The sequence below is a fragment of the Pholcus phalangioides genome, unplaced genomic scaffold (assembly GCF_987345545.1).
Source record: "Pholcus phalangioides strain wild (caught in Gottingen) unplaced genomic scaffold, Ppha-v1.0 ptg000028l_1, whole genome shotgun sequence".
NCBI classification, from domain to species: domain Eukaryota; kingdom Metazoa; phylum Arthropoda; class Arachnida; order Araneae; family Pholcidae; genus Pholcus; species Pholcus phalangioides.
In genome coordinates this window covers 8,506,532-8,532,025 of record NW_028301618.1, presented here as the reverse complement: position 1 = coordinate 8,532,025, position 25,494 = coordinate 8,506,532, and the positions used below count along the sequence as shown (strand labels likewise).

Sequence of the window (25,494 nt, the reverse complement as noted above, 5' to 3'; positions counted from 1 at the left end):
TGAATATGGGAGCTATGCCAGAGCGTTATTGTGTTTTGTGAAAGTTAGCAGTGTTCTTGTGTTTGTCCAGTGTATATAACAAGCATTACACATAGGTTTACCAACCTTACTCTTTTTTTGATGTCATTTCAAGTGTCCTCCTATGTTTCGGAAAATTCGCCCTTCAGGTTTCTGGAATTAGTTTTTTTTTTCTACTTTGGAATATATATTTCTTCATTGATATGAGTGTTTTTGTGCTTTTTTCCCCCTCACGCATTCACCAATACCCGTTGAAATTCCCAGATTTTTTTCCATTTCTGCTTTTTTTTTTAGCAGTTCTGTTTTAGAGTTGGGAAAAATTATTGTTGTGGCCGGTTTTATTGGTTGGAATAGTGATGGCATCTATTGTAGAAATTGGGATAAGTGACATCACTAAGGGTGCGCTTGCAGGTTTCCTCCTTTCTTAGTTTTCGAATCTGGTAACCCTAATTACACAGAAACAAACTTCACATCAGGTTCACTACGTGTGCACACTCATTCCAACATGTAACAGTTCATTAGAAGTTCCACAGAGGAATATGTATGAGGTGTGTGTGTGTGTGATTTAATAGTAGTAGTCATATCTCCCAGCAAAACAAAGTATTTATGTTATTAGCATAATTGAACACAGAGCCTCCTCACACGTGAATACTCAAATCGAGCTCGAGGGGGGATGATAATTATATCGCTTAACATCCTACACTATTATTTCCGTAAAAAAAGAATAAATAGAGACAAAAATTATGGGTAGATTCATGCATTATAAAAATAACATTCATCATACACTATTCATTTCGGCCAATGGGAATCGGATTCCTTTCGTTATACGAAAGCAGAAAAGACATTTACCTTTAATTAATAGATCTGTCAGCCCCGATGAGTAATAGCTAATATTCCTTGATTAAGGTAAGTAAAATTCATGTTGCAAATATCCAATATTTGGAAGGAGTTTTAGTTCTAGACCACGAAGCTTTATTTCCTTTGAAGAACTGACTCTGATGCTACCATACCAAGAGAAAAAAATGACGTGTTTATTTTGGAGGGGTGCAGTGTTTTCCCTATATACTCGCACATGTGTGTGCTGCAATATATTGTGGTGGCCTATATTTATATTACAGATATACATCCTATTCGAGAGGGGGTTGGGGTTGCAACAGAGAACATTTCTGTAGAAAATAACAGTTATTATAACTGTTTATCTTGTTACAAAATTCAGCATCGGACATCTCTCGTACAATCTCGACTGACGATAGTATGAAGGAATGCTAAACGATTGCACAACAAATGATGCCAGTCGCCAAGTAGGATATTTTGTTGCCAATATCCTTGTGTGAGGAACTCTGTAGAAATCTATGTGTCGATCCGCTGGATACAGAGTCTCCCATCCTTCCAGACTTGAGCATCCCCGTGTGAGGAGGCCCTTACACTCTGTGCAGCTGCATGGATCACATGGCCCATGAGCCATCCCTGGCTGTTTCGATGTGTTTGTGTGCCTGTACCCTGAACTTTTTTTTTTTAGGAGAGAGGGAGTACATTAATAAACAATTGATATTTCAAAAAAGTCTGTTTGACTTGGAAACCTTGGCATGAGCCAAGCCATTATTGATAGTCTACTCGTTAAGATTCTTTTGGCTATGCGCACACATACACAAACTGCTCAATGTAAAAATTCTTACATATTACTACACTGTGTGTTAGAAATGGGGGTGCTAACAAAATATTTGATGGTGATTTTCCTATTGTTGGGTGCCGATGGGGTAACAATCAACTTGATGTCTCGCTTTCATCATGTAAGAAATATTATCTGATATGCTGTCTGTGTTAATTTTACAAGTTGAAAGCAACCAGATTTTTTAAAAAGCACTAGCTTCCAAAGGTTAAGATTATGATGACGTTATATAACATGATGAAACCACTTTAATCTTGCCTCTCTGGATTAGACGATTAATGGAATGCAAACACATGGTACTTGGGTATACAGTCCCTTCATGTGGAGCCTTTGGTACATAATTACTGGCAGATATGGTTTTACCAAGTGATGCTACAACCATTGATGTTACAGTTGTGGAGATCACTCATCGATTCCATTTGGCTGCTACAGCAATATACCAACTATGAAAACAATTTCAAACTAGCCAAGCAGCTGTTTGGAGACCAGTGCCTGGTGAAACAAGGATTACTCCCTGCTCGCCCCCCCCCCCCCCCATGATCGGTATTGATATAGTAGCCAAGCAGAATCAGAGAGCGACCTCCACAACTGCAACTGTTACATCCGTGGTTGCAGCATCATTTGATAAGACACTATCTGCTCTTACAGTGTGCCAAAAACTCCACATGAAGGGTATGTCTGAGTACCATGTGTTTGTGCGTTCCTCTAACCATCCAATTCTGAGGGGCAGAATTGAAGTGGTGGTATTGTATAAGCTGTTGCATACTTAACTTTTGGAAGCCAGTGTGTAAATTAAGGGTGGGGACAAGGCCCAAAAACTTTTGGGTTGTCTGTTTTCAATAACTCAGAAATGAAGCTAACAACTAGCCTAGGTGAAAATTTTAGGGGAAACCATTGAGAGAGAGAGAGAGAGAGATCATTTGATAATTTTTGTCGCACCACTGTCATTTTCTGCACACGAGGGATAGTTAGACCGGGACCGATTCCGACGGCAGGCTTGTTTTTTATACTCATCGAGAGGTTGGTGCGCTAACAACTCGACGGGGGACTCACTGCAGTAGCAATTATTTCTGCGGTCATGTCACCATTTTTGTTGTTTAGGGGAAACAAAAAATAAGTTATAAAACCATGAAATTTCACCATAGAGAGGTGGCAAGCAGCAAAATTATTATCTGCCATAAAGTAAATCTTAGTTAATAAGGCCCTTCACGAACTAGTTAAAACCACCCCACAAATGACAAAGGACTTTGCTAAATTGGTGTTATGTTAACGTATTGTAAACTAATTTGAGAACGAAAGTGATTTGTAGATTAGAGATGTAATGTGATTCTAGATGAACCCATCAAAAACATTCACAGAAACATCGACACAGGAAAAGATTGCTACCGCAGGAAGTCCCACATCGAGGGATTAGTGCACCAATTTCTTGGTGAGTATAAAAAGAACTGCCACGTTCGGAATCAGCAATAAACTGTAATAAGTTCCGGTCTAATTAGTCCTCGTGTACAGAAAATGGCAGTAGGTGCGACAAAAATGATGAATGATCAAAAACATTCTTTTTATTGTTGAAAAATTTTCAGGAAAAATCATAATTAATGACGAATCACCTAAATTTCGTCCATGATGGGGGGCAGAAAATATCAACCAGAATTAATGATACACATTTTTATTTTCACCAGAGATTGCCATATATACTTGTGTATAAGCCCCCCCCCCCTTCAGGATTACTCCAATCTCCAGGCACATCCGATTTTGTGAGACAATTTGTGAACAAAGCAGCTAGCAAATACTGGCAAATCTTCTGCTGCTTCTTTAATAGTGTCTATTGAAATCCCATCTTCATCTGGGCTTTTCATTTTTTTTAGTACATCTTATAGGTAGGAAAGTAACAGTGCATAGGTGCCAATACTTCCGATTTTTCAGCCTTATTAAAATCTTCCGGTCAGAAATTAGATTCTTCCAATTTTTTGTATCTTCATAGGAAAATCCCTGAAAGTCCTCAAATTGTGCTTTGTTTGAATAGAAAATCCTGAAAGAAAATACTCTTCCAGTCCTTACAATTTCAGGCTCACCCCGACTTCTCGGGGAAAATATGGGGAATGTGGGGATTTCAAGTACGAAAAATCTGTAATTATCGCCAAAAAAGCATGCAAAGCGGCCAATTATTGCTTAAAAAAAAATCAGGGCAGCAAAAAATTCGTCCAGTAAAAACAAAATTTATATATGGTCACCTGTTGAAATTTTTTAAAAGAAGTCCCCGGGTTTTTTTCTTTTTATTTGTGTGCCATGTTTTCTTTGATGCTGAAATGTGCCATCTCGTGATAAACTACAGGTTTTTCAAGTCTGTGAATTGGCACCTATGTATGTGTGAATACATCAGGGTTTAAGCTAGATAAAAAAATTCCTTTCGCAAAAAAGCGAAAATGAGGGGAAAAGCTTTAGCAAAATGTTACACAATGCTAATGTAATTATTGATGGATCGTTTCGTACCTCCTGTACGTATTTTTGCGGAAGTGTAACTACTTCTACTACTTCTTCGCATTCTACTTCTTCGAACTACTTCTTTCGCATTCTAAGATTTTCTTTCGCATTTTCCAAAAAATGTGACCATAGCTTAAACCCTGGATTACATATATTGTATAAATGACCAACATGTATATTGGCGTACATATAAATGAATAAAAGAACCTCACACAAGTTACAAAAGTTAAAGGAATTGTTCTAAATTCATGTTGCTTTAACCTATCGTAAACTAATGCGTGTAATCTGAGAATGGAAGTGATCATAGATGAACTTGAATTTTATAGCGAATCATCCTAATTCTGGCCATGATGGGGGGGGGGGGGGGGCATTAACGATACTAATTTTTTTGTTGTAATCAGAGGTTAATATTTCTACGCTATTTGATCAGGAAAATTTTGTTTTATTTCAGCTAATTTTTTTCCAACTAAATTCTGATTTAGAGAAAATTATCGATTGCAATGACAGGACGTCTTCCAGGCACTGAAACCTCTAGCACAGCGGTTCTCGACTCGCAGAGCCCTTTTAAGTAAAAATATTCTATGGCGGAGCCCCATAGGCCAATTTTTTAATTATTCATCAAAGTTACCGATTCATTTTTATTATTTAAAAATATTCATAATTATTATTTTTTAATTTTACTGTTTTTTATTTTCCTTGAGCAGCCGCGGAGCCCCTGGAGAGTGCACAAGGAGCCTCAAGGGCTCCGCGGAGCACCGGTTGAGAACCGCTGCTCTAGCAGACTGTCGTTATGTATTCATTGATAGTTCAAAAATTATATATGGAAAGAGACAAGTCAAACATTAGAATTGGTAATGGGATAGGTTGCGATTCTGCAGATTAATGATAACGTTCTCATTATTTCATGTCTGTTGTCATTGGTGGTTTCTTCAGAGTTCATTCCTATAGAAACGAGAATAATCGTGCTTGAGATAGTCAATTTTGTTCTTTTTCTCATTCCAGAGAATAAGAAGAGGTATCCAGAAACAGTGCTAGACTCATCAGAAGACATTCAGATATTTGTCGGTCGCATTGAAACAGTAAGTCTGAAGCTGTGCGTTATGTTCGTATGTTGCACAGTACATGTTCTTCTATAAACAAGGTGCTTTCTTGATAAACTAACCTTTTCCCATTTCTCATCTAGATTCTGTCGGAAACTCCAGGTGGTGTCTGGAGCCATGGAATGCCAAACAAATACAAGGACCGATACCAAGAATCTCTGCCCGAGCATTGGCTGTCCATAATCGAGACGAATAGCACGATAATCGAGTTTGAACGGTAAGTGTGTGTGTGTTCCAATTGGATGTGTCTTTGACCGTTTGGAATTACAATGCATTGAATTCATGTATTTCTTTCCTTCTTGGTGATAGGTCTTCTGAAGCACGACTCGAGATCCCCCACAATGCCTGTATCCTAAGAATAACAAAGATGTCTTCTGGCACTACGACACCTACTAGCACTTCTGTAAGTAATCAGTTGGCCCCCAAAGGCAACATTAAATTCATTCTGTGTGCAAAGTGTTTTCTTTTCATCGTTCATGTGTGTTTTCCTCTACTCACAGAGCAGGACATCGTTCTCCATGGAAGAAGACCAACACCATCATGTTCTGGCTCATGTCAATAGCGAACAGAATCCTCTAGCTAGTAGCGCTGGTAATGAGGTATCAACGGGGTCAGTACCTCCTCTTATTCTACCCGACCTAAACGAATGGATGGTGCATGTCACCTATGTTGCCAGTACGGTGAATGTGGCGGTTTTGCTCATAGAATATAACGTAAGCTTTCGTTTTAGTTCATCCTCATAAGATAACTAAATTTATTATTGAGATTTACAGTCGCTCATAACTTTCAGCAAAACGCATGATATGATGAAAATGTGTTTTGATAACAAAGTAAGCATCTTCGAACTTGTGTATTAGTGTTCATTTTGTCATTTGTTCATATTGCAGCCAGAATTAAGAGACATGTTCGAGAAGATGAACGAGTTCTATTCAATAGATCACCCACCAGTTCATCGAGCAATCAGAAATAAGCTGTATGCGGCTATAGATGAAGGCTTTTGGAAACGAGTGTTGATCGAAGACATTGCAGTGGACGGCTCTAATGAGGTTTGTTGTTATAAGCGCCTGTGATTTTTTTTGTTGGGATGGGAGGAGGGACATCTGGCAAAAGAGGGGGAGGGTTAAAACCTAGAATCCCTAGGGACATGATACTGACGCATCAGAAGTCATTTGATACCTACCTAACTTCAAGCAGGACATGCTTAGACTGACTTTGCAAACTGTAGCAACTCAATGGGCCACTGTGCAATGAGATATCACAAGAGTTTTCGATTAAAAAGTAATAGTTATAATGAGAGCTAATAAAATTTATGACGATCAATATTCACAAAACTTATAGATGCATGAAGACATGTCAAAATTATATTGAAAAGTTCTCTGCATAGATCATTTCATTTTTCATGAATTTTACCAACGATGATAGACAGCATCACTCGCTGTCAACGATGACTCATGATCCACAACCATGCATCTGTAGATGCCATGATGACCACCTCACTGAAATGAATCCACCCCCAAGGCACAGTGCGGTGTTAGCTCCCAACATTTCAGTTGGCAACGACAATTAGCTACTGTCTAGGTAGAAGTGAGGATTCTTTGAAATTTTAACAGGCACAAGAATCGCTGAGCTGTGTGATAGTTCTTTTCCCCAATAACATACGGCTTACTGGGTTCCTGAATTATTGCGATTGCACCAGTCATGGTTTGTGTAGAAATATTGAGCACCTTCTGACATATCGGATCATTGTATATCGAGCCAAGTGGTAAACTTTATGAGCAGAATATCGAGCCATTACCTGTTTCCGAGCTGTGAAGAGCAGTTCATCATAGACAATTGTTAGAGCATGAGATGCGAAAATCCCATCATACCCGAATTTGCTGGAGCGTTTTTTGAATTCGGCATGGAGAATTCTGCATTCAAACATAAAAGCTCACCAATTTGAATCAAAGAAATAAACAAAAAAGGGTAAAGTCTTATAACTAATTGCCATCACCGCTCTCTCTCTCTCAGCTCATCATAAAATTACTTTTTTTTTCGTTTTGAAAAAATAAATATTTCGATATGCACACCATAGTTGCCATTAAGAGAAAAAAATTCATATGAAAAGTTAAATGAACTTGTTTGTAATCTTTAGATGATCCATGGAACCTTTACATGCAGTGTAGGTGAGGTTTCGTGCGGAATTTCGAAACGGGACTTATATCACCATTTTAGTCATTTGCTACCTTTTTTATTTCAATGTGGGGCCATTTTGAGGGCAAAGATGGCTGCAAGATATTCCTGCCCATTTTACTTTGCATTTGCACTGTAGATTTCGTTCCATCTCCTGCCAAAGGATAAGACTCTAGACCTTTGTACCATTGAGCCATCCTTCTTCAAGTTCCCAGATGGTACATGTTCTACAATTGGCTGTTCTTGCAGCGCAACACACAACAAGCATAACTAAGCTGGATCTCACTAAGGCCACTGTTACAATTTCAGCTGTGCAGTCTCGACAGACTATCATAATAATGGGGTTGATGCCATGCAGGTGAATGGTGTGGTGCACACACACGACTGATGTTCAGACTAGAAAAATGCTTTTAATTGCTTAAAAATGTTATAATTCATTGTATCAAAGATGTATTTATGTCAAAACATTGAGGATGTTTATTTCAAGCAACATCTTTGCATCAGCAGGATGCGAAGTAAGTTTGCGTTGCGAAATGCAGTGGAATTTGCAAAACATAAATTGTCACAATGCAAATACAATGGAACCCTGAATTTGACGTAGAACACAGGCAGCTCTATGAACCATAACAGTTGTCAGAGCAGTCACACTTTATGGCTGAACTGGTAAAAGACTTCCAGCCATTCTCCATGAGGAGACGAATATCTCCACAGATTCCCTGCATGAGTCCCCCGGTTGCTTCCCACATAGAAACTGGGCTCAACTACCTCGATTCTCATCTCAGCTGCATATGATTTTCTTGACAACCTTGAAGTGCCCCGCTGATGGACGCAGATCACCTTAAAGTCTGATGGACCCCCCCTTGGAATACATATTCCTCCGTGTACAAAAAATTCACTGTGACAATTCATCGACAGAAGATTCATTGAAACAGTTTGCCATCAAAATGTTGAGTGAGTGAATGAGCAATTGATTGAGCAAGTGAGTGGATAGTTAGTAAATTAGTGAATGAGTGACTGAATTATTAGGTGAGAAATTGATCAAGTAATTGAGTTAGTGAGCAATTGATCAAGCAAATTAGTAAGCAAGTGACTGAGTAGTTGAGTAAGCGAAAGAGGGGGTGAGGAAGTTACAGCATCAGTGAGTAAAGTGACAGTCAGTCAACAAACAATTTACCAATTCAGGGATCAAGCCAGTGAGCATCAAATGACCCTACAGCCAACAATAGGCATTTTTTGTGAAGTGATAAAATTTACACCACCCCCCCCCCCCCCCCCAGCAGACTTGTTGAATCTTGGTTTGACAATGCCAAACATATGGCATAAGTAATTTCGCTTTGCAACAGGGCAATCAATAGTTCATTGGTGTCATTAGAATTGTGGTATACGGGAGAAGGGTGCTACAAATATTGTGGTAGGGTCATATTGCTGATCAAACACTTTCGGAAATCGAAATCTCCCACATGAAACTCAAACAAAGTTCTCACTGATCTGAAACACTTCCATCTTGACCAAATAGATTTCAGGGTCTTTTTCAAGGATATATTCATTTGAAAACAGACTTTCGATGTTATAATGCATTATCAATGCTAATTCCTTTTAAAATTCTTGTTTTATAGGTGACATGTTATTTCGTAGACTATGGCGCAACTTCCCAGAAGTGTATAGCGGACCTACGAGAGCTTGACCCACGTTTTGAGGTCTTGCCACTGCAGGTAATGAGAGAACTTGTTCTTTGTCTTTTGCCTAAGACGGATTAGCTGTATGTATTAGAAGTAGGAATTTCCTCTTGCAATGCTTCGATAAAATCCATTTCTTTACATGTCTGAGATCATCATGATACTAACCATTGTGAACATTTTAATTTGTAAATTTTCAGGCAATACACATTATGTTGCACGATTTGGAGAATTATTGTGAGATAGTTGACGGAACACTCCTCGAAAATCTTCTGGATGAAACGTATATCGCTAAGGTTATAGAAAGGTGTGTTCTTTTGGTAAAATTTTTTGTTTCCTAAATTTTTACTGTATTGCGCAATGAATCAATGCAATTCTCATCACTTTGTCTGTTTTTGCATTAAAGTTCTTATGCAAGTCACTGTGAATGGCCAGACTAAGGTAAAGAAATTGATAAAAATTCCAAGAATATCCCACAGTACTAAACTCAAAAGACGATTCATTTTCATGTTAGGTTAAGGATGTGGCATATACAAGGAAAATCAGTTTGTAGAAAGGTTAGGCCAGCCGGGCAAAAAAAAGGGAGGTGTATTCCACAAAGAGGCGAGCAGTACTGTCTTAACACAAATGGGTCCAACCGGCTAAGGCCTGGACCTCAAGTGTAGAAAGAGCCTTATGAAAAAACGATCAGGTCAAATTTTCGACAATGCACATTTAAATTAATTGGCAGTTATTTCTATCCAGGTAAGAGGCTCCAGAAAAATCTTTTTTCCTGTGATGCTGTTAAGACGACCCTGGGGGCAAATCAATCCTGCAAAAGTGACACATTCAACCAACAAAGGGGCAAGTCGCTCCAACCAACGAGAAAACAGTGTGAGCAAGACCTCATGGAAATCCAACTGTTCACATTGACCTCAACAATTACCTTTACATATTTCTTCGGAGTCCACAGAGCATCCAAGGAAGACTGCTTCACTTGTTTTGAGATGCTGCAGTGGAATCTGTACAAAACTAAATAGCAGACAGGTTTCACTGCTCTAACCAAACATCTGTGGCTAGGTGCGGAGAGGCCTCCAGACTCCACTAATTCCTGCTTTCCTGAAGCAACACCCTCCTCCCCACCTTCATGGGTAACTGGGATGTGGATGTGACACATTTAAAAACTTAGATTCAATTGGACTATGGCACCCTAGCTCAGCGCATGTTCTTATCACAACACCGACTGTGAAAGCGTTCATTTTTATCGTACGGTATAATATCCCAGATTTGGTTTTTGTAGTGCAATTGACAGACAACAAAATGAAAAAAATATGGCAAATTTCCGCCACAAGTGATTTATTCAATGTTAAATTTACAAGTTTGAGTTAATCAATACCGATTGATTCTTCACAAACAATTTAAAATTCAAATATGTTACATTTTAATTAGATTTCAACCTTTTTGTCGCAAAACAAAAAATAATACAGCTCGTAATTAAATTGATCCTCTCACCATTAGTCCGGATTACTTCATTTACGTCCAGACGATATCTCTATTGGTCAGTTGGGCTTGCTTGCACTTCGTTTTGCGAACTCTTCAATTTCTGTGACTGATTTACATGATGTAATCCACAATCAAGTAAGGATGATGGGAAGAACATCGATGTGTCGCCAAACATAGCTTGATCTCGATGAAGGAAGATAGGCGGGAAGGGAAAACCATCATAGAGAGATGATGAAGTCATCAAGAAGTAAAAAGTCTGTATGAGGCAATTGAACGCAAGATGAAAGGGAATGCCACGATTGCTGAATTTGGGAATTAATGGCATGAGTCCTCCGACACATCACTTTGTTCATTTATCCAGAGGAACCATCGCGATCACCAAGAGGTTATGTTCCATTGATCAACTGACCACCGCAGAAAAATGAATTTGAAGAGAACACCTACAAGGACTTATTAAATTACTAAAACATCTGGACTAGCCGGTGATTAGGTTAGCGCCAAGGCACTAAAGGTTAAGTTTAAAGGAATATGTTATGCTGGAAAGTAGCTATGATAAGTGAGAGAGAAATTCAATTATGGGTCATTTTATACAATCTCAAAGAAATTTTCGAAGCAACTGAACTGTGTAACTACTCTGTCTCCAAAAGAATAAAGTTATGTCACGTTCAAACAACGAAAGTTTGCATAAAAAATACTAAACATTAAAAAAAAAACACCAAACGTAAAAAATAATAAATTTTCACACATTAAAATGGCAACAACCAACATCATCTAGTGAACTGGCCAGATCCACACTATAATGTTGTGATCTTTACATGATCATATTTCACCAGTCTCGAAGTCTGCTGCCATTTGCGTGTGAAACAAGGTATTTTATACTTATCACAATTCTTAACCTGAATATATATGAACAATGCAAACAGACAATGAAAACTCAAGGGGAGGTTTCACCTCTAAAAACTTATGAACTACTGAAAACTATTAGAAATTGACAAGATTAATCTTGATGGACATCAGCAGCCTGACCTCTGGTCCCATCCTCATCCAACGACTGTAAGACTTCACCCCACAGCCGAAGTATTAAGGTCCCTGAGGTCTAAAAGGTGTGTGATCTCTCACAATATTAAGGGTTAACAGAAGCAGAACATGGTTACACATTGTTCTACCGGCACTCATTCTTATGAACTGAAGCAGACTTGAAGGATTAGTTTCTGAAATCGGGATTTCATAAATGGGGAAGACGTTAAAAGAAAGTGCAAATAGATCATGACCAGAGGAATAGTTCATAAAATGTTTCATGTGGTAAGATAGATCAGCTACTGAATATAAGATAACATATTTTCAGAATCGCCTAAAAACACGGTATTGCGTATTGGATGACTTGATGCATGTTTCTATGTCATTTAGGCAACCTAACATTGTGGTAGAGCTCTATGACACTCATGGCGAAGATGATATCAATCTCAATCAGGAACTTAAGAGAAAAACTTTGGAAAGTCTGATTCTGGCCGGTAGTTTGCCCGAAGTGAGTTCGTTTTTTTTTTTTTTTCCGGGTTGGTACTGCAATTTCTATGTTTTCTATATTGCTGTAAAGATTATGCATGTATTTTCAATTTTATTTCTTCTCGCTAGGTTGGTAGGATCGGGACTTTCAACCTGATACACGCGAGTCCGGATGGCATCCTCTATTTACACAGCACTGATTCCACATTAGCAATTCTGAATGCAGAAATGGAGAAAATGGCTCAATTATTTGAGGTATGCATTCTTGTGATACATCGTGGATTCAAATCTGGACTAGAAATTTGTGTGTGTTTGGTAGTTGTATTGACTGATTGATTTTTTTTCTTCCCGAACTGTTACAATTACAGGCAGGGGCCGGTAATGTTTCAGAGAAGCTGTCCTTGGGGAAAGTTTATGCTGTGAAATATCCCATCGACGATACGTGGGTCAGAGCCATGCACACTGGATTCACGGAACCTCCGACAGAAACAAAACCTTTCGAAGTAAGCAATCTACGTTTTTTAAAAAACAACAAAAAAAATGATGCAATTGTGGTTTATTATGCATGCTTGTGGCATTTTGCTTGTGGTAGGTGTAATTTCAATGTATAATTATACTTCAGTTTATGTATATATGTTTTTTTTTACAGGTAGAAATGTTCTTTTTGGATTATGGCAACTCCCTGACCGTTCCTCTGTCGAGTGTCTCAGAGATTCCAGACTGGCTTGCGGATTTACCGAGACTGGTAAGGTTCTGAGCATCCTTATTTAACCATCTATTCAGGATCATGTAGTGTATAACATTCGATATTATTGCTGTGAAGATTGAGAAACGTTATTCTACAGGGTTTGACAAATCAGAGAAGGAAAAACTTAGCTGCCAGTTGAATCTATAAGTATTTTCCCCCAGAAAAACTCTGTCCTAAATAAATGTTTTCTTCACTTGTTCCAGGACTTAGTGGCTCCTTGTTATGTTTGTAGATGCTCAAACATAAATTCTCAGAAGATTTAGCAATCACGCAGCGAAAATCAAACAGATGCCAATACCAACTCTTTCATTTGCCATTGGAACCTCATTCCTGGGATTCATAAAGCCCCTGCTATTCTCTGTTAACTAAAGTTTGGGTTTTTATATCGTAACTTGAAGTCAATCAGAATAGAAATGGCTTTGTCAGCGTAGGTGCATGCAACAACTTCGGCGGAATTTAACCCAGATTCAACTTTCCAGCAAGGTGTGACTATAGAGATGCGTATCCCTTGAGCAGCATAGGAAATTTTTGTACCCCTTGCAACGTGTAAGTGACTTGTGTGTCTCCTATATATAAATATGTAGGAGACTTGCATGTCTCCTAAAAATGTTTTGTTGAGACTTTGTGTCCCCTAGAAATATGTAGGAGACTTGCTGTTCCCTAGAAATGTGTTGTATAAGAAATGTGTGTTCACTGAAAATCGATTGCATAGGAGACGTGTGTTCCCTAGAAATGTGTAGGAGACTTGCATGTTTCCTATAAATGCCGCCTGGCAGTCGAGTGGTTAGGGAACTAGCTTCTCACTGTTCAGGTCTGGGTTTGAACATGGATGTTTAATAACACTAACAAGTTCCCTGGACGGATCACGCTGATCCCTTGGGAATACGTGAGGATCACGTTATTAAAAAAATATATATATGTAGACTTGCTGTCCCTTAGAAATGTGTCGTGTAGATGTGTGTTCCTTAGAAATGCATTGCATAGGAATGTGCTGCTCAAACTTTTCAAAGCGTGACCCCCCTTTTGACAAATTATCGACGACCCCCTACATAAGCCAACCATATGTCCTGTGACCCCAACATGGGCTGACCATATGTCCTGGAAAACCAGGACATTCCGATTTTTTTGTCGATAAATGTGCTGTCCCAAAAGCCCTTTTCGGTACGCTTGTTTCGATTTTAATTTGGTGATAAACTTTGACTTCCAAAGATATTCAATTTTTTTTTCAAATATCATATAAATATTTACTTTGTTTTTTGATGTACTTAGTGCCCTTTATGCAAGATGGAAGTGTAGCGAGTTGTTGGTCCTTTTGATTTTCGTATACAGGGTGATTAAGAATCATCTGATTTCAAAATGATTCTACATTTGAAATCAACCATTAAAAAAAAATTGTTCATAAAACGTAGACACAATTTCCCCCGTATATTCACTTACCACTTATCATTGTATTTTGTGATCTTAATTTTTAAGGAATATAGTTTTGAAATTGGGTGATTTTTTCCAAGTCACCCTGTAAAAGTACTAACTTGATATCGTCTGCCGCATGCCAGAATCATGAATGTATAAATTTTCCTTTTTTAAATCAATTGTTTGGATACCTTGTTATGCTATCTAAGTTGTGTCTGAAATGTGAATGTGTATCCTTATTGAAACACGTTACAAAACATTTTAGGAAAATAACTTCCATAGAGTAACATGGGTATAGTAAACATTCAAGCGTCATTTCCCACATTCTTTTTTCTGCAAGGGCATTGCACATTCTTGATTCTGGCATGACGGAGCCGATATATATAAGTACAATTTTATGAAATTACATTGTATGATACATGATAGTTAGCTCAGCTGAATAAAGGCATTCTTTAGTTTTGACATATTTTTAAATAAAAATGAATTTCTTATTTGGGAAATTCTTATTGTGGAAAATCTCACGACCCCCCATAGTTCGTTAGCGCGATCTCAAGAGGGACACAGTTTTGCGCGCCACTGGCATAGGGGACTTGCATGTTCCCTAGAAATAGGTAGGAGACTTGTGTGTCCCCTTTTATAGTCCTCAGATCACGAGAAGAGTTACGGAAATGCCCCTCTCTGGAGAAGATCCATTTCGGCGTGGGGAAAGGATAAAAATTATCGCGGGTTGCCAGTAAAGGCGCAAATCGATTCTCTCTGTATGCGGGTATTCTTCACGCTTCAGTGGACTTCGTCAGTCTTCACGCTTGATTTAGCTGCGCTTTGTGTTGGCCTTTGTTAAAAGATGTACTCGAAAATTGTTGTTATAAATTCTGGAAGTAAATTAAATTTTTTAATTAAAAAAAATTTTAATTTTTATTAAATTTAAATTTAATAAAAATATTTTGAACTAAAATATTTCATACAGAAAAAAATTTAGAGGGAGTACTGATAATTTAATAATAAAGGGAGTAAAATTACTTTAAATTAATAATTAAATTACTAAAATAAAATAAGTTAATTGTTAAATTACTTTAAATTAATAATTTAATACAAAAAGAGTATTATTAATTTAATAATTTATTACTACTGTAAATTACATGGCATTTTCTTCAGTTAAATTTCTATACCGCAGCAAGAGAATGCCACCTGCTAGCAATTAGCCATTCTTCTTCTGTTTACCTTCTCTTATCGCCATCATCGTCTTTTTTACTTTTTCCACAGAAGCTACTCATATTGGCTTTTCAAATAGGTGACAAATGTAGTAGTGGCAAATAAAAAAGTAACATGCATGCTTATCAAGTTTGCAGTTACGTCTGTAGCCACCTTAAGGGCATGCTCGACAGGGATCCAGCCCTGGATGATTCTAATTATTTTTTACAACTATAAATTCACTTTAGAGTGACCCGTCGAAGATTCCAGCCTAAGAGCCCGGCTGCAAGATGTGGGGGCCATCTCTGGCTGGGATCTCTCACCGGCCGTCCATACTGAATTCAAAGTGTGGGAAAAAAAGAAAATTACAAGAATTCTCCTGGGTTGGATTTTGTTAACCCCATCCTTCTGGGGGCCATGTTTTATACGTGTAGTGTTCTGCTTCAGCTTGATGCATGGAACTGATTATTGAAAAGGGGGCTGGAGTTTTCGATCCCTTCCGCAGAATAAAAAACATATATTTTTGTATTAACACGTTCACTGCGGGGCCTAAATTGCTTGTCGAGTCGATGGGGCGCATTTTTTTAAAGATTAAAACTAGTTTTGTATATGACGCCACCATGGCGTCACGAGCCCCCCTAGTACAAGTCCTTTATGATGGCACCATGTCATTAGCAGTGAACGTGTTAAAATAATGTGTTGTAACTGCTCGAGCAGCTGGGCCGTCTTAAGAGCATCACAAGCCTTCCCTGGCCAAGTGATTTTTCTGATTTTTCCTACCACGTAAATTCTGGAAAATTTCAACCAGATCAAATTTTTGTGAATCTAATGTGACAATGCCTTAACACGACACTGTTGAACAGCTGGTGTTTATGTAACAAAAACACTGAGATGATGACATTATCAGAGTACTGCCGTGGCGATTTTAGTGAAATTTCTAGGAGTCCAAAATAGTACTAGTTGCTTTACCTAAAAGGAAATAATAGAATCGTCCGACGTGATGTTAGGCGATGTTCTTCTCATGATTGGTGGACTATATATTATACTGATGCTTTGCATTTTTTTTATCACTTTAATTTCATCCCAAAAATAAAATGGCAGCTACTGCCATCTCTTAATATTGATTGCCATTTGTTTTGTTTCCTTATTTAAACACAGGCTGTGGAATGTATTATGACTGGAGTTCCGCCGTGTCCCGATCTGGTGTGGTCGAATAGATGCTCAGACAAGTTGTACGAACTTTCTCCTGACATGGAACAGCTTATGTTGCGGGTAAGTAAAGGACGCTTTCACCATTAAAATGTTTTTGTGACAAAGTCTGATTTTTGTTTTGCAGTGATTCTGCGAATGATTTGCCAGAAAATTTATTGGTTATGCTCATTCATTTCATTAAAGGTTGACGAACCTGCCACCGACGAGCTTCCAGCAAGAGTGAACCTTCACCGACGAAATACGGAAGGTCACTTCATTTCCATCAACACATTTTTCATGGTCAATCAAAATCTCTTTGAGTATGTGCCATCAATTGCTTATCGAATTTATCATAGACCTACTGTGATTTGTCAATCGTGTCGATTCTGTCAAGTTCATTAAAAAAAATCCCATTTTTCATCGTTATGATAATCTTTTTTTTTGGGTAGTTATGTCTCGATAGCATATCTTTGACTGATTTGCGAAAACATTATAATCTTTCTTTCCTCTGCAGCAAAACCGAAGAGAAACCGGAGTATCCTTCCCAGGGACTTGTCATCAGTCCTCCAGTCCAATCACCCAACTCAGATTTCCCAAACACTGATGGTGCTTTTTTTAATCATGTGGGATCGTCATTGGGTTCCGGAGATGCCTGTGTTAATGAAGATCCAATAGGCAACTTCGAGGCATTGACCATCAGCTCAGAGTAAGTCCACATGCAAGATTTTGTATTCTTGTCCACACTTATTTCATTGGTGTTATTCACTCTCACCCTTCAGTGATTTGTGTGCAGTTATTATCTCTCTTCCGATAAGATTGAATGCTTTCAGTGTGTCTTGACATTTTACAATTTTATTCCTCTGTTTGAAGCAAAGTGGTTCCTGTGAACCAGCTTGTTGCTTTGATGAATGTATGACTAATCATTCTGGTTAGGCATCTTCGATGGTGTTTTATAATTTCACGAGATAACTTTTCCCCAATATGTTTCAATATGTATGACTTGTCCAAAAAAGGGGAGACAGATGGAGCTGAGAATGATTCAAACACATTGGTGTAGGTTTCAAGGCTGGCATCTAATAGGAAGACAACTACTACTACTAAACCACACATGCCCCAAAGCAGAATATGCCGAAATGTGTGACGTACGTCGCAGAACAACCTGTGCTGTTGCAGAACAATCTGGAAGAATTTTAAGAAAAGTGTAGAAAAACGCTATTATGTGTAGATTTACTGCAGAACATATTAAGCCAGCTGAGGGATCATTGCAGAACAACGCAAAACATTCTGCTTTGGGGCACACATGTACCTCGTTCATATTCCTCTGCGGAACTTCTAACAAACTGGCACATGTTGTGATACACGTGTCCATGTTGTGAACCTAACGTGAAGCTTGTTTCTGTGTAATGCTTGTATAGTGCTGCCACATATTTTTCCAACTATAAGTGAAGTTTGAAGATTTTACAGTTGCAGGCCTGTTGCGTTAAACATCTGTGACAACCTCCTCATTAACGTCTGTGGTGAGACGTTTTAATGAGGAGGTCAGCTTGCATTCACATCCTGAAGTTGGGAACCACCTAATGGGAAGACAACAAGAACTTGACCAGGTTATTGTTCATTGCCTTCTATTGATTTGAGATGTTTAATCCGTTGCTGTGACGGATATATTTAAAAATGCCAACAACATGCCTTCCTTGTAAAAATTTTTGGCTGAGCTCACTGTAGCGCTGATTCCTGTGATGCTGATTCAGGATTGGCTAAGAGCGAGTTCTGTCTTGTGATTAGTGAATATTGGGTTCTCATTTCTCTCACATGCTGAAATTCTATCAAAAATAATCTTCCCACAAATGGTAATATCTACCAATCCTGAGATGGGACTTGCTCTCTGCCAATACTGAATCAGCATCGCAGTACACCACAGCGAGCAGAGCAGAACAGAAAAAGTTGACGGTGGGCACACACCTCTTTGACATGTCACCTCTAAATATGTCCACTGCAGCTGAAATATTAGAAATTAATAGAAGACTATGCCCGAATGGTCTGGTAAGTTCTTGTTGCTTTTCAAATGGCTCAAATATTTGGAGAGATAACCAAGAGTTTGCAAACTCAGCATGGTTTAGTATTTGTAATAACAGCTCCAATGATGTAGTTAGTCACCCATCTGTTGAAAACACTAGATGAGGCTTAACCTGTCAATTACGTTCCTTTAATTTTTACTTTTGTTTTACAGACCTGTCGTTGGTGCTAACGGAGACCTAGGTTTGGACAGGCCTACTTCTAATGAAAGTGATCCGATTCCTGATGCTGAGATTCCCGAAGTTGGAGAGTTCCTGGACGTATACATTCCCATGGCAGCGAGTCCATCAAATTTCATTGTAAGTGCCATGGTGGATTTTTTTACTCTTTTTAATATGGCTTAATCTGTTTAATGCTGTTGGACCTTGGTGACCCAAAGTGTGCTGGATTTGGCATCAGATGTATTTTTTTATGCATCACTAAATGTATGTTGTATTCATCATTAGGCACATTTTGTATTCAGCATTGGTTGTTTATTTCTATTTAGTTAGATGCATTTTCATATTCATTATCACATGTATTTTTGTATTCGACATTAGACCATTTTTATTCAATGTTGGATGCACTTTTTGTATTCATCATTAGGTGCATGCCATATTCATCATTATGTGCATGCCATATTCATCATTAGGTGCATGCCATATTCATCATTAGGTGCATGCCATATTCATCATTAGGTGCATGCCATATTCATCATTAGGTGCATGCCATATTCATCATTAGGTGCATGCCATATTCATCATTAGGTGCATGCCATATTCATCATTAGGTGCATGCCATATTCATCATTGATGCATGTTGCATAGCTGCCAAGTCTCCCGAATTTTAGCTTCATCCCTCGACCTCCCAAAAAGTTCTTAAATCGCCCGAATTTCTACGAAAATAAAAAAATATACTTAATAGTCCCTAAAAATTTCCTACTTCATTAAAAAAAATCCCCGCTTCTGTAAACATGTTTTTTTCCCTTTCGAAATGACGTCACACGTCGTGAATGGGGAAATTCCCTTTTTAAGGAAGTTTTACAAACCCTCTTATGGTAACAAGAAAGTTTTTTCTCTTATCGGGCAGGGAATAGCTTAGCAGCCAATAGTCCTGGATAATTTGATCATTTTGATCGCACCACGGTCATTTTCTGCACACGAGGCTAATTAGACGGGGACCTACAATTTAATGCCGATTCCAACGGCAGGCTTGTTTTATATACTCATCGAGAGGTTGGTGCGCTAACCCCTCGACGGGGTGGGGGGGACTCCCTGCGGTAGCAATGTTTTCTTCTGTCACGTCGCCGTTTTTTGTTGTAACCCTGTGTCAGGAAAGTTTTCTGACAAGAACGAACTGGGTATCTAACTCGCGAGACGTCTAAAGATCCTTTGGTACTTTAGGCGAGTGTCTTATCGACCTGGGCTACTGCGCCCCAGTCCTGGATAATAATTGAAAATTATAGTGACGCGCATGTGGTCAACATTTCTTTTGTTGAAGTTATGTACGTGCGATATAACAAAGCATGAATACTGATAAGCAAAAACATATTTAATCAATTTTGAAGATACTTATTCCCCCGATGAATTTCCTTTCATCAAACGTTTCAGAACTTTTCCTTTTTGTACAAGTTTTGTTAAGGACATAAACATCGGTCATGGAAAGACTGCCATCATCACTCATGTGAAATGAAAAAAAACATCAAGCAAATGTCACAAAAAGTCAGTGTTGTTCAAAAATTAACGCTTTTTTTTTCCTTCATCTTCCGATGATTTTGGGGTCATTCGCACAGAGAATGTTTGTTCACATCGTTTCTGATTTTGAACACAATATTTATTATTTTATTTTTAGATAACCATTTTGAAGTTTTGGACTCCAATTTCACTTCTTTTTTTTGCGTAGGGATTTTATTCCCAAGGGTTTAACTTCCATCTGTGTAAAATCCCTATTTTATTTGTAAAAATCCCTTTTGTATTTATTAGGGAGTGCAGACCTGCCAACTCTCCCGATTTTTCATCCTTCCTCCCGCTCTCCGGATTTTGGCAGAAAATTAGATTTCACGTTGTCGTGGCATCAATAATTACCGTCGTCATTAGGGGAAAACACCCGTAGAGGATAGCCGTAGTCATTTTCATTGAGCAGCCGTAAAAAAGTCTTTGTGACCGCATTTAAGCAACTGGCAATGACTCTACTTTGTTTTCGTAGCATTTATCGGCAATCATTTATCAGGGGCATGACCTTCGTTGCCGAAATTCCTGTATAATTGTTATTGTATTCCATTAACAGCCGCGCTGTAAACACGTTTTTTCGTCCACAGCTCTGTAATTCGAATTTTTTAAATCGTTTCTTCCGATTAAACATCTTCAGAAAGAAAATATAAAACTTTAAGCTATATACAGCTAAATATAAAGTTTTTAAGAATTCATATACCCAAGATTATTAATCACTGATAGCATCCACGAAAGAAAACATACTTTATAAACAGTATGTAGATGTGATTTCTCTATTCTGCATGCAAAGACTGGCATGGAATTATATTCTTCTCAGGGGCAATGCAGAACCCGCCTTGAGTGGGGGGGGGGAGGAGGAGAATGTAACTTTTTCTTAATTTATTAAAAAAAAAAAAAATTATGAATTTTTTTTTGATTGAGTCTATAAGTGTCGGGGAGGGGGTTGGGTACCCCCCCAAGGGGGGGTACCCCCCTTGGGAGAATCTCCGGATTTCTGAATTTCAAAAGTTGGCACGTCTGGGAGTGGTTTTAGCATAAAATACGGGTTTGAACAAAAATCTCCCGAATTTTCATTTTCAAAAGTTGGCAGCTATGATGTTGTATTCATTATTTGGTGCGTTCTAATCTGTCATTGAGATCACGTATTCAACATAAGCAATTTCCATTCAATGTTAGATGCACCTTTGTACACAACAGTAGGCAATTTTCATTCAACGTTAGGTGTGCTTTTATATTCAACATTAAATTTAACTTTCTTCCAGATGAGGAAGAGGAATTTATTGCAGATAAATTAAAAGATGGGGGTTTTTATTCCTAAAGTACATTAACTATGATTACTGTAATAAATCAATAAAGAACTTCGTTTTATAACATTTTTTGCAAACACTGTACTTCTTTTTTACTCAACAATACCTCAGTTTCGTTTAATATTGAAGTGGTCTAAGTCCTTTATTCCTTAAAATTTACTGCTGTTGTCGTAGATATAACTATTGCTTCAATGTAATAAGTTACATTGGTTCTTCCTTTAAAGTGTCTTACAAGCGAAAAAGCATTTCAAGGAAAACTGATTTTTTGGGAGCTTTCAAGAAAGAAAGCTCTGCTATGAAAAGTTACTTAGACCACTTTGATTCTCAATCCCTCAAATGTTTCATGGAGGAATCTTTTTTTTTTTTTTTTTAATATGACTGTCTTCACCTTTCCTATATGTTCATATCTGTGTACATTTATTGCAGGTGCAGCCGATGAAAACAGCAAAAGCTCTGGACAATTTGGTCAATGAAATGAACCGATTCTACTCGATCGAAGTGAGTTTCACATATCCCACTGTGATTGGCAGCCTGTAAGGGGTAATATTCTAGGTGTCCAAATGAAGGATAGCTTTCTTGGAAACACTTTCAAAGCTATCATCATCCATAGACGTGCAAAGATTTTTGTCATTTGGATGCTTATTAAGCTATCCGTCATTTTGACACTTTCAAGGCTATCCATCATTCAGATTCTCTGCATTGGTGTCTATCATTGAGACATCTACAGAGCTATCCGGCATTTAACAAAGTCTGATGTCAATTGATATGTGTTCTATCTTTTACAGTCGAATCCCATTATAACAAACTCCAAGAGACTTGAGAAATCACTTCGTTGTAACGAAATTTCTTTATAAAGGAATTCCAGGTTTTTGCATCGTTCCTGTGTAAACTTATCTGGTGGACTAGAAAATTCTTCGTTAAAACAAGATTTTTGCTATAACGATATTCGTTAAAATGGGATTTGACTGTATCATGTTTTTTTCAAGGTCATTACATGCATAGTCTAAAAATGATGTGATTATTTAAAGAGTACCCTATCCGCCATCGTGTTAGCTGGAACAACAATTGATAGTCTAAAAGAGGCTGTACCACGGAAAATATCCCAGTACCAAAACTACCATCTATTGAGTACTAGGGTGTCTGAATATTGGTATTCATATGTTGATCGGTATTATGCGGATTACATTCTGTCAATTACGTAAAGATATTGTCTGTTAAATAATGCCACTAATATTACTTAACCGTACATGCACCTCGTACACATTCCTCTGTGAAATTTCTAACGAATCGGCATATGTGCTCTGAGTGCATGTGTGGCCCTTAACAAATTTATGTTGTCCAGTTACACTTGTTTAGTGCTCATGCTGCCGTGCAGCGGTGGATTAAAGTTGGTCAGGGCCCCAGGCGCAAAATAAAATATTGGGTCCCTTAAATTAGAAAAAAGTGTGAGGTTTGTCCCTTTCGGAGCCCTGGGCGCATGCCTGGTGTGCCTGCCGTTACATCCACTTCTGGAAAAGTGACATAGGTTCTCAAGCACACATTAATCCAGGTGGAACAAAATTTTACTTCATAGCACTGGTAAATGGGAACTGATGCTATCTGACCTACTTTTAAGCTATACAAGATAAGCAGATGCTACAGTCAGGACCCCTCCCACATCCTAAAGCAGGGCCCCTAGGCTGTAATTATTAGCAGGTACTCTGCTGTGAATTTGATTTACTAACTAGCACAATTCATTATGTAGTCCCTTAGGTTAGTGCCTTGTTAGGCTCACCACTACAGGATTACGTCTCCAAATGTTCTATAATTAACAGCTCAGGCTGTTTCAAATGTCTGTGGACCATCTATACTGCTCAGATATTATAGTTGTTGCCAGCACAAGCTTGATTGTGTTCCCTTGTCATCAAGTATTTCTTCAAAAAGCATTTCGTTAAAGCAGCAATACCAAGAGCAAAGATTTTCAGTTATATTTATATCTCGGTGCTTTTATTTTTTATCTCCCATAAGATAACAGTATTACTATTATCTTATGGGTTGTTGTTATGACAACCGAAAACCTATTCACATACTTTTTTTAATCATTCAGAGTAATTTTGTCATTGGAATCTCTTGACAGTTACGTGAATACAGTAGGCTCTTGACTGTCCGGCCCAGTTAAAAATTAATACATAATTCTCTGTGATTTTCTCTCTCTCTCCAAGCTGTGCAAACTAGTTTGGGGTGTGGCTATGCAAAATATCCAGCACTGTGTTAGCCACACCTCAAAACCGGGCCGGTTTTTCCATGGGTTGGAGCGTAAGTGGAGGGACATTGTGTCACAGAAGATGGCTAAAACGGGAGAAGTCCCGAGTCATCCACATCAAAGACTTTCAAAAAATTAAAAACTAACTCCTTCATCTTGGGCCTACCTTTTTTACACCTCTGTTACTGTTTATCACTGAGGAGCGAAATAATTATAAGTAATTTTTATAAGAAAATTAAAGTTACGGTTTATGTTGATATTTTGTTTATTTTAAAAGCGTTCGATTCACCGGTAAACAAAATTTCAATTTTTTCGTGTTTCTTTGATCAAACAGGGTCATTTTTATAGTATTTTCCCCACTGATTCCGTATCTGCTTTCAGAATTTCTGTGTCAGGCATAGTATTTGAGTAACACACGTTTAAAATTTTGAAAAACGTATATTTTTCGCATTTGCTTACATAGTATTATGAGCAAAATAACTTAAATTCTAATATTAATGGCAGTTTAAAAGGTGTTTTTACATGATTTCCTTCTGTATTTTGCAGCAAGAATATCTCTTTTTAATGTCCAACAGTAATCGAACAGCATGTTTGGGCTCCACTTGCTTTGATAATGCATGATGGATATGTCCTGGTGGAATCGCTGACTGTGCTCATCGCTGACATCACCTAGATTTTCTTTTTATAGGGAAAAAATCCAAATATGAATGAAGAAAATGTATCTTTTCAGTGACATATTGCAACCAAGAGCTTCATATAGTTCTGAAGTAATTCCTCCAAAAGGTCCTTATATTTGTCCGTCTTGTTATTTCCAAGAAAGTTCTGGACTATTTTCTTGAATGCCTCCCATGCTGGTGTCTCTTGCTCATTTAGGGTGTCATCGAATTCAGGATCGTTCATTAATTCTCGAATTTGAGGGCCAACGAATATGCTTTCCTTGATTTTAGCGTCACTGACCAATGGAAATTTATTTTTTAGAAAGCTAAAACCATCGCCGTTTCAATTCATTCCTTTAACAAAATTTTTCATCAATCCCAGTTTAATGTGTAGAGGTGGCAGGTAGACTTTCTGAGGATCCACCAGGGGCTGACTGACGACATTTTTGGTTCCCGGAAAGAGCTGTCTTCTTGGTGGCCATTGTTTTTTTTACATAATGGTTTTGTCTATCTCTGCTGTCCCACAAGCACAAGAAACAGCAAAATTTGGTATATCCTAGTTTAAGACCAAGTACAAGAGCAATGACTTTCAAATCTCCGCAAAAGTGCCAGGCATGTCTTTCATACTGAACCATCCGTAATAAAACTTTCATGTTTTCATATGTCTCCTTCATGTGGGGCCCCCGTAAGCGATGCAAATGAGAGGTTTTCATTACCATTGTGCAAAAGTGCTGGTTTTAGAGGAATCTATGAATAACCTCCACTCTAGGGGATTATACTGATGCCCCAATGCAACGTACAGAGCATCGCCATCATTGCAATAGACTGAGTGGTCTTCCTTCGAAAAAAAGGTGCTCAAATTGCTT

The 25,494-nt window shown here is 38.1% G+C and overlaps 1 protein-coding gene across 2 annotated transcripts in view; it reads left to right on the top strand.

Moving 5' to 3' along the window:
- The window catches only part of LOC149067891 (tudor domain-containing protein 7A-like), a 57,547-nt gene that overhangs the window by 28,595 nt on the left and 3,458 nt on the right, over nt 1-25,494 (top strand). For both annotated transcript variants that reach the window (XM_089252063.1, XM_089252064.1), the window contains exons 8-23: nt 5,171-5,247; nt 5,352-5,485; nt 5,578-5,671; nt 5,769-5,981; nt 6,156-6,314; nt 9,057-9,152; nt 9,317-9,423; nt 12,006-12,123; nt 12,231-12,356; nt 12,470-12,604; nt 12,751-12,846; nt 16,609-16,722; nt 16,846-16,961; nt 17,156-17,347; nt 18,869-19,013; nt 22,157-22,228. In XM_089252063.1, coding sequence (XP_089108189.1) covers nt 5,171-5,247; nt 5,352-5,485; nt 5,578-5,671; nt 5,769-5,981; nt 6,156-6,314; nt 9,057-9,152; nt 9,317-9,423; nt 12,006-12,123; nt 12,231-12,356; nt 12,470-12,604; nt 12,751-12,846; nt 16,609-16,722; nt 16,846-16,961; nt 17,156-17,347; nt 18,869-19,013; nt 22,157-22,228 — 1,994 coding nt within the window. The remainder of the gene's footprint in view (nt 1-5,170; nt 5,248-5,351; nt 5,486-5,577; nt 5,672-5,768; nt 5,982-6,155; nt 6,315-9,056; nt 9,153-9,316; nt 9,424-12,005; nt 12,124-12,230; nt 12,357-12,469; nt 12,605-12,750; nt 12,847-16,608; nt 16,723-16,845; nt 16,962-17,155; nt 17,348-18,868; nt 19,014-22,156; nt 22,229-25,494) is intronic.